The following is a 10444-nucleotide window of genomic DNA, read 5'->3' on the forward strand; positions in this document are numbered from 1 at the left end:
CTGGCGGCGGATGGGCGAGTGCGGGCGCTGGCGGTAGGCGGGCGGGCGGCCGGCCACGCGGTATTTATTCGGCTCTGCCGCGCCATGGATCAGGGCCCGACAATGCCGCACCAAGATCGGTGGCGCGGCAAGAGCTGCCACGTCAACGGTCACCGAAACCGGTCATCGCCACGTCAGACCTCTGCCGCGCCACCATGCATGGCGCGGCACAGGCATTTAGCCGCGCCAGGGCAATAGGCGCGGCCAAAAGTGTTAGTTTAAAAAAACTTACAGCGTTAGATTTAAAATTAGTTATCAAAAAGTGTTAAAATTAAAAAAAAATCCACAGATTTCAAAATTAACGAAGTCACCATAAAAATCTCTAATATACTCCATCTACCCCTGTGATATAGTGTATACAATGATTTAGAAATTGTACCCAATATAAGGGGTTTTACGAGACATAAAACCAATGTTCACTTAAATGTTAAACGGTAAACAGTCGAACACCTATTGTTTAGCGTTTATTCAGATATAAAACCAGTTAAACGGGATACACGGTCAACTAAACAAGGATAAACAGCCAATTCAACAGACACGACCAATACATCACAAATTTTTATAAAAGTAGGATGCAGAGAACTGTATCCTGAAGATGTTTAGATCTAACAAAAGGACGAAAGGTGTGTAGTTCTTCATAGTTCTGATTATGACTTGGAGTAGGAATGAAATTGGCTCTTACTCTTTTGTCATATATTCTTGCTTTAATATCCAAACTTTTTTTTTGAGAGAAACAAGAAATATTTATCCACGTGCAAACCTATGTGCACTCATCACGGGGACCAAACAAAGAAGTAGGTTTTTTTTTCTTTACCTACAATCATGTCAATTCAAACAAGGAAGGAAGGGATAAAAAAAAATTGTTGGCGTGAGGGGATGATGGGATCCTAGAAATTTCTTTATTTAGAGTACATATATAATCGTTCCATCTTAAAGGCTCTGATTTCTTTAAGATCTTAGTAGAGTGTAACTGAAGTACCGTAGCAAGGCCCACGCTCTATAGGACAATAAGCTACCGTTGAGCCTATTTGGATCCAATAGCAATAACAGTTACTACCTTTGTCCGTAAAATAATGCAACTATAGGTTGCGTGCCACTTTGAGTGCTTCACATCTGACCAAATTTCTAACAAATAATATTCACATTTATGGCTTCAAATTAATTTATTATGAAAATACATTTCGTAATTAATCTAATGATATTTATTTTATATTATAAGTATTTATAATTTTTTTTATCTATAATTGGTCAAAGATGATATACTAAAACATGATACTGTTCCATAATTGCATTCTTTTAGGGACGGGGGGAGTAATTGCTAATGAAGTTTTATGTGCATCCAAACAAATGCAGATAACCATCTGGTAAACATCTCATTAGCTGACCAAGCACAACTAATAGCAACTAATAGATTGTCAAAATGAAATACCCTTTTGGCCTTCCACTACTCCCATCTCCCTTTCCAACACACTGTCTCACTAGACAATAAAGGCATGCACATTCTAGAAAAAATAAACATTTCAACCATTTGTTGCCCGATGGCTCCAAATAGTAGTAATTAAGCTACTAGTCTATTAACCAGCCAAGAGCATCTCCAATAGTTCCAAAAAAACAATTAGCAAACCAATGAATTTTTCAAGTGACTAAAAAAAGTTGGGAGCACATTTGTTGGGCTCCTCCAATAGTTTTCAAAAATGTCGGTCCTACAATATAGAACATAATTTTGCATCGGAAATCCTGGACTATTTCTGAATCATCCTAGCCACTTTTATATTCAGTTTCTCTCTTGTACATTTGCATCAGGAACCCTGTCCTACTCTTTATTCTTTCTCACATCCTTCCACCTTCGTATTGGCTGATGGATATGCGCGCGTATATATTCGCGTGATTAGGTCGATTTTTCCAAGTGCGGAAAGATTATGAGTTGAGATACTAAGTTGCTGGAGAGCATCTTTTTTCAATCTTGCTAAAAAAATCAAGATTGGGAGTGAGTTTTGGAAACTCTTGGAGATGCTCTAACTACTTCTAGCTCCTAACGAATCCCAATAGGCCAATAGGGCGCCTACTTTTTATTTTTATTAGAAAATTTCATGTCTAAATTTCTGTTTTTGAAACTTGTAAACTTATGTTGAATGTAACTATTTGTGTACAAATCTATCATGACAACTCCTCAGCATGACTTGCTCATCACAACTTTTATGAGAGAAAACGTTGTGATGCAACTTTTGATAATTTTTATGGTTAACTTGTGCACATAATTTCAGTTGTTCAACTTGTTTGAGGCCCTTTTTGTCTTTTTAAATTTTTATTACAGACTAAACTTCAAACATAAAATTTTGCAACAACTCATTTCACTATATTTTTTAACAAACAGTTTCATAATGCCTCCATCAAGTAATTTTTCTAGATAAAATTTATTGACACACAATTTATACTCCCAAAACATTTATGGACGCCTTTTTAGAATAAGTTGTGCAACTAACTTATTTGAAAATATCGTAGAAAAGATAGGATGAGTTTTTTTTATACAAGATAGGATGAGTTTGAAAAGGATACAAAGAGTTACCCGGCTCACGAGTCACGACTCGACCGACACAGCAACAGCAACGAGCAACGGCAAGGGGGAGAAGGCAGCGGGCCGGCAACACTGCTGGCCGGCCACTGCACACTGCTCCCACGTCCTAGTCTCAGGATAGGAGCGGGACCGCCGCAACGCAGCCGCGCCGCGTCCTCGACCTCGCACGGATGAGAGGCCGGCGCGCAGGCCACCCGGACCCGGGCGTGTGAAGGCGCGACCCGCCAGGAACAGGAACAGGACAGGAGTGCGTGCGTGCGCGTGTTCGTCGTCCTCCGTTCAACGTGCGGTGCTCGGGGGACACGAGGGCGTGCGCGGAGTCCGCCCGGTTCCTTTCCCAACACGTCCTCGTCGTCGGTCGCCGCGCTCGAGGCCTGCGGCGGTGTCCAATGCCTGTTCGCTTAGCTGACGAGCGATGGCTGAAAGTTTCGTCGACTAAGAAGTATAATAACATGCTGTAAGCCGACTAAATGCTGAGACGAAAGAGAGATGTGAGAAGAGAGAGGAGAAGTGAGCTGTAAGCTTACAGCCGGTTTGGGCACAAGAACCAAAAAAGTCTATGAGAGAGACAAGTAGACCATGTATTAACTGTAAAGAGCTAACTACTGTATGAGTAGGTTGAGAGAAGGCTGCAAGGAACCTTACAGTCAGCCAGTCGGCTGTATTATTAGTCTTGCTCTAATTTGGGCCTTGTTTAGATTACAAATTTTTGCAATCTGGACACTGTAGCACGTTTCGTTTGTATTTGACAAACTTTGTCCGATCATGGACTAACTAGCTCAAAAGATTCGTCTCGTGATTTACAACCAAACTGTGCAATTAGTTATTTTTTTTACCTACATTTAATACTCCATGCATGCGTCCAAAAATTGATGTGATGGAGAGAGAATGAAAAAACTTGGAATTTAGAGGTGATCTAAACAAGGCCTTGTTGCCAGAAAAATGCTGTTCATCGATTAAAAAACGTCGTGAAAACACAAACACGGGCATGCAAAAATACCATCAACCTCCACCACTCCGCAGAGATCCCTCTCGCCTACGTGCCGCCATTGCAGTTGACAAGCATTTGAACTGAAAGAAACCCTCAGGCATCGCCCATCAATTTGCAGGAGAGGAGAGGAGCCGTCTCTTTATCAACAAAATTATTATTATTTCATCTCATGTTAAAAAGAACAACCCAACCCAACGGAAACGATACAGAGCCAGCCAGCCCCCATTGTATTGTATGAGGAAGGAAGAAAAAAGAAAACAAAAACACTCCTACTACAGCCAAACCAATCACCCAATTGAATAAGTTACACAAAGGGAAGAAGAATACATACAGACGGCTCCCAACACTAACCTTTCCTGTTACTATCCATATCATTTCCTTCTCTTCAGCTCCCAGAGGTTGCTGTCACTTTGAAGCAGTCGATATTGCACAGCCTCACCGACTTCATCATGCCTCCAAACCTGTTTGTTACACACACACACACACACACACACACACACACACCATTTCATCAACAAAACCTTAACATGTGATCGATATATAAAGCATCCTACTGATGATCGGAAAAACATGTGCCAGGTTGGTAGGGTAAAACAGTACCGGTCGATGCTTTTCCTCGGCCGATCCGACTGATCGACGCTCGCCCGCGGCTTGTCGGGATGGTCCACGCTCTTCCTCGTCTTATCCCTCCTATCCGTGCTGCCCCGCGGCTTCTCCCGCCGGTCCGTGCTGCGTCTCTGATCTATGCTTGGCCGTGTTTTGTCCCTGCAGTCCGTGCTCTTCCTCGAGTCCTCCGCTGAACATTCGGGCTCCGTCAGGGTGCAGCCCGACGGGCCTGAGCTCTCCGTGGACTCGTCGATCGGAGGCGGAGGTGGCGATCTCTCTATGGCTCCAACAAACTTCTTCAGATGTTTGATGTACTCCGGGTACAGTTCTAGGTTACAGTGGTTTCCGCCTTTGATCCACAAAGGCTCGTACTTCACTTCAGCAAGTTCCCACAGTGACCGCCCGTGGGAACAGTCAACAACCTCATCGGCTGTACCCTGAGAGAAGATATCATATTAAAATCAGGAGCATGTGCATGCTGCTTCTGCATCTTGACTAGAATGAACAGGCTGGACATCTGGAGAAAACTTTAGCAACTTTTTCCAAAGATGACTACACGTATAGTACGAAATTGTAGTATGAATCATGACAAAGTTGATCCTACTAACAAACTAATTGCCCCATGTTTCCATAAAACACTAGCATTCAATTGTGATTCATCTTTCTAGTCACCAAACCTAGAAAACTTTTACCATCTAGTTAAGTCTTCCTGCCAGAAACTATAGCTTTGATGATGCCTACGTAATTAAGTCTTCCTGCCAGAAACAATAGCTTTGATAGCCCTACGTATAGTGCTCGCATGAGGATTGTTTCACTAGCAGGTTAATCAAAACTCAATTAACATGATGTATTGCCAAAAGTAAGCATACATTTATAAGCAACAATCAATAATAAGTCGATTACACTTGGTAAAGCCCCAATTGGATAGTTTGATACAACTGTAGACGTCATAAACGATAATGTGTATCATGTAGTAAACACTGACGACGCTTTTTCAGAAACTAAAATGTAACACATTCTGGTGAAAAAATAACAGGTCTTAAAACGAATACCCAAGGCCTAAACTAGACAATGTAGGTTTGTGTAAACAGGGTCCTGTTTGGACAGCGAATTTGGGTCAAATCCTTCCTAAAAATTCCTGGAGCTATCCCCTCGTTAAAACAACCCCCAGGTAGGACTGTAGTCCATGGCTTCCCATAAAATTAACAAACATTTCAAATAATGGATGTGTATGGGCATTCCCCCCATTAAGAAGCCTAAATGCTATAACGCTTATCTACAAGTTCACAGATGTAACATTAAAGCGCATTAAAGCAACAAAAAAATCTACATGCATATGCTAATGAAAAATTCAAGAAAGAGCGAAAACATGCATGTCCTCATAAGGTTTGCTATAGAAATGAAGAATACTCACATGTATCACTAGCACGGGACACCTGACTAATGGAATTTTGTCGATGTTCTGCGAATACAAGGCAAATTTAGATGTGGTTAAGCAATTAATAAGATCAAGAACATCGGTATATTAATTACCTTGTATATGTCAAACCAGTAAGTATGTTTTACAGGATACATCACTCTTAAGCCAGACAAAATTGGGCTATGTAGAACAACTGCTCTCAAACGAGTTAATCGGGATGCTAAATCCAAAGTAGGACCACTGCCCACTGATTGGCCATAAAGAATGATATTATCCTCAGCAGCTCCATAGGTTTCTATGAGGCATCTGTATACAGCTTCTATGTCAGCATAAGTGTTTTGTTCACTAGGCTGCAGTATCAGATAAAGATAAAGGGTTAGCATCATGAGCATTAATGATATTAAGAAAAAGTTAGAAGTTACCAACAAATAAAGGTGTGTACCTTCCCAGTGGATTGCCCATAACCAGAATAGTCATAGCTGCAAAGTAATGGTAGACAAGGTATTAATATTTCACCCAATTAGGCTAAAAGGGGTGCGGCGGGAGGGGGCTGAGCGGTTCACCATGCGGTTTCCAAAACATAAGGACCTTTGAAAATGGTTTCATCTGACAATACTCTTATTTTTTGGATTATGAAACCTCCTAAACACAAACTGCCAATAAAGGGCGTACCCAGTGCAGAGAGCTCCCGCTCTGTGCGGGGTCTGGGGAAGGGTGTTAGTGGCAAGCCTTACCCTCGCCTGTGCAATGCGAGGAGACCGCGACTCGAACCCGGGACCTTCCGATCACAGACAGTAAGACTCTACCACTTGCACCAGGCCCGCCCTTCAAACACAAACTGCCAATATCAAAGAAAAAATAAAGTGCAGTTGTGACACTCAACCATGTGAAATTGGCAACATATGGATCACACAATCACTTTGAAGTTATGAACACCTATGGTATTATCCAGCAGCTAATGGATAGGCTAATGAGCATGAACATGTTTACTCAGCTCTTTTGTGAAAAAAAAATGTTTAAGCTACTTCTCTGAGTCACTTTCAGCTGTTCACGACTCATATTCACCTTTTTTTAATTTGATAAGAAAAATGAAAGTCAGCTGATACCTGATAGCGCATCTCGGTTAATGCAAAGACATTTCAGTTTGCTAAGTTCCATTCTAGGAACATGTATCAGTAATCACTGGTAATGAACACTGATGCCTGAGTTATGAATGGTATCTAGTAATCATGCAAGAAATTTAAGTATAACAGAGGTCCCAAGGTAGCCACGAAAGCCCTATGGGCCATGTCAGAAGCAGTCCTCCGTGATGTTGAAGGTACATTACTCAACCAAACACAATCAACTAGTTAAAGTAACCACGCAGCATGATGGTACATGGCAAAATGCATGGCTATAAAGAGGGCAAAAAGTGGGTTCAAAGGACAGAGCAATAAGAAAAAAGATGAAAGGAATGCCGATTATATTATTAGCAAACAACATAACAAAAGCAAGAAAAAGCTTGGCTTAAAGAAAAGGAGCAGAGGACAAACCAACAGGCAATTCTTTCTAACCACAGAATTTTAAATTGGCTACAGCTGCTAGATTCACTGAATCAATCAATGATTCTCGCATCGACAATCAACCACCAGACCACCAATCATCAGGCACATTGGACCAAGAATTGCTTTAACAGCTTTATTTTCCCCTGAAACATGGACCTTAAAGTAGAGTCGAATGGAAATTTAAAAACAAAGATTCCTCATTTCCTGAGCTATTTCACCAAACCAAACAGGGAGAGCGAAACAAATGGGCTAACCCCAGAATCTTTAACGGAAGTGTGCTCAAAATAAAGTGCCAGAATGGTCAAGCAAGAAAGATAAACCATTTCTATTTAAAGAAAAATAATACTAAGATTTGTGTTTCCTAACTTCCACTTATGTAGAGTTACCAACTGCCAGTAATTAATTTAACCGTTCGAAAACTTCCTCAGATAGTGAATAACAAAAGATTTGCAAAATTATTCCTCGACTGAAACTTTTGACCAGCAATTTCAGTATTAGAACTTTACAAGCACTACCAAACAGACAAACTGCATGAATGTATGTATCAATTTCATGCTCCTGCAAGCACGTGCTATTTCAGCGCACTGTTACCCAAAAGAAATTATTTTGTTTGTACCACACTCCATTGGTGAACAGTTCCAATTAAACCAAGAAATGTAGTAACATCTAACAATCAAAATATATGCAAACAAACAAAAACCAGGCTCCATGCCACCTCACATAGAATCAAGTCAGTCACAAAATAACCTATAGCAATTAGGAACTAAAAATCTAAATGTTATTTGTGCTATCTAATATCATTAAGTAAATTACATAGACTGGAGAGCACCAATCATAAAATGAAACAGCCTCACAGAAAAATCAAAATGACGACAACCACAAATCAGCTAACGTAACAGTGTCAAACATAGGATTTCAAAGCCAAGAAAAAAAAAAAAGGTGAACTACTGCAAGCAAACCAAGCAGCATCAAGCACTATTCCAGCATTCGTACAGCTTCATACTGGGATCATGAATGCCTCAAGTCAATAGTAATTGGTCAGGTTGCATCTGTCATCGAAGGTAGGAGGCAGCAACCCCAGTGATCCGCCCCAGTGTCCCAACATTTCATCCAAATGAACACGAGCGGCATTCTAACTCGAGAGTCGAGATAAGATTGCAGCAGTAGCTCCGATCCAGGGACACACGATCAGTAAGATCCAGGGCTACACTGCAGACCCACGGTGGTCCCAACGGCACAGAATTGCAAGAGGGGAGCATCGAATCGCAACGCAATCTGAGCCAATGCAACTCAATCGGGGAGGTGAGCGCGTGGAGGTGGAACGGAACGGGCTGGGCTGGGCGTGTACGAGTACCCCATGAGGTTGACGTTGAGGTGGGCGCTGAGCTCGACGAAGAGCTCGTACATCTGGCCGAGGTCGGCGGCGTTGCCGTGGGAGTAGAGCAGCGTGAGCTTGGCCCCCGCCTGGCGCACGTGCATCGCGACCACCTCCGTGCCCCGCTTCGTCCGCAGCCGCCGCGCCTCCACGTTGCCCCTCCGCGGGACGCCCGTGAGCTCCACCACCGGGCCTCCCCCGACGCCGCCCTTCTCCTCCCCCGCCTTCGCCGCCGGCGCCGGCTCGGGGGCGGCAGGGGCCGGCGGCTGTGGCGGCTGCTCCACCCCGTACGACGGCGGGCTCGGCGGGAAGAAGGCGAAGCGCGCCGCGACCGTCGACGTGACGGCGCCCATCTAGGGTTAGGGTTTGCGGGCTGGGCTGGGAGGCGGAGCGGAGGAGGGCCGCGGGGGAAGGGTGGGCGGAGCGCGTCGATGGTTTTCAGTTTCGTCTGGCGTCGTGGAAAGAGGGAGGGGAAGGAGAGAGAGGAGAGGGCTGTGGAGTAGTCAATTCTGGGTGTGAATTGTGACGATGATTTGGGTGGATTTTGCACGGCAGGGGGGCTCGGCAAGGCATGGCAGTCGTTTGAAGCAGAACAGGTCTCCAACAACCTCGGTTGAACAGTTTGAAAAAAAAGGAAAAATGGAACGATAGTGACGTGCAAATACCATTATGATATTTTGGTGCATGTGTACTACTAAAAAATAGAAATTGATATGAGTACTATATATTTGGGTAGTATTGGTACTAGATATAACTCTCTGGTGTATATTTGGATAGTATTATGATGAAATTTGGGCAATTGGCCGGACATGAACCTTGTGTGGTAGTTATGCTGTCAAATCTATCTATATGGTACAATGCTAGTACGTGTTAACACGTACAATCACATGTATAAGGCACCACTATTATGATGAGCATTGCATGTTTTCGATGCATATCATGCTCTTAGGTTTATGGCCACTTCTCATCTTAGTTGTACATTGTATTTTGATGTTGATTTTTTCTATTTCTATTTACTTGGAACATACACCGTCAATAATTGTTTTTTACAATCTTTCTAAATGATTATGTAGTACAACAGATTCGTTTTAAATTCGTGGGGTCTCTAATCTCTAGCTAAGATAACACGTGGTTGCTTCAATGATGAATTAAACACTTATCCATCGCTACTTTTTCTTTTTAATTTAACAATCCATTGGCTTAATCTATTCCTATTTTCTTGCATTCCATATGCCGTACCAAAGTCTTTGGCGTTTATGTGCATAGTGAAATAAAAAATAAAACATTCCAAAGGATCGATGCTTGCAAAAGCCCATTAAAAATGATGAATCGTTATATTATATATAACACATAAACTAATACCACCGTCAGCATATACAACCAATTCTTTGCCATCAGAAGACAAAGGGAGTTAATTAAATCATTTTCGTTTTAGAAGCCATTTATGTGACCATACGCATCAGCAAAAGGCCGACACCACCATCACGCTGTTCGGCTTACCCCATATTCGACTTGTTCGATTTCTTTTTTCAGTCGGAACAGTGTTTTCCAGCCAGTTTCAGTTTCATACCAGGGAACGGAGCCTATTAATATCCCAAAAGTCCAAGGACCGACGCCTGTTCGCTTGCTCGTAAATGATCGTAAATTTCCAGCCGGGAACAGTGTTTTTCTTTCACACCAAACCAGCCAGCAGTAAATAATCCACGATACAATGCGGCCTCCCGAATTAAACCAGCCGAGGCCAGCCATATGGCCCATGGCACGCCATTATTTTGGACTGACAGGTGCTCTCCCATCGCCCGCTCACTGTCACTGCTGCCTGCACCCTCTGACAGAGGGCCCGGCCCCACCGCACAGTGTCTGCGGGCGCAGGATATGATGATCGCCCTGTTCG

General features: G+C 42.8%; 1 protein-coding gene across 1 annotated transcript; it reads right to left on the reverse strand.

Moving 5' to 3' along the window:
• Positions 1 to 3748: 3748 nt before the first annotated feature.
• On the reverse strand, positions 3749 to 9075 carry LOC136475946 (uncharacterized). The gene is made up of 6 exons (XM_066473604.1): positions 8530 to 9075; positions 6074 to 6110; positions 5745 to 5981; positions 5626 to 5673; positions 4206 to 4648; positions 3749 to 4066 (listed from the first exon to the last, which is right to left on the reverse strand). Exons 1-6 carry the CDS (start codon positions 8901 to 8903, stop codon positions 3991 to 3993), a joined length of 1215 nt encoding a protein of 404 aa, XP_066329701.1. The 5' UTR covers positions 8904 to 9075; the 3' UTR covers positions 3749 to 3990.
• Between the last annotated feature and the right edge of the window lie 1369 nt (positions 9076 to 10444).

This window comes from Miscanthus floridulus, chromosome 8 (genome assembly GCF_019320115.1).
Source record: "Miscanthus floridulus cultivar M001 chromosome 8, ASM1932011v1, whole genome shotgun sequence".
In the NCBI taxonomy this organism is placed as follows: Eukaryota; Viridiplantae; Streptophyta; class Magnoliopsida; order Poales; family Poaceae; genus Miscanthus; species Miscanthus floridulus.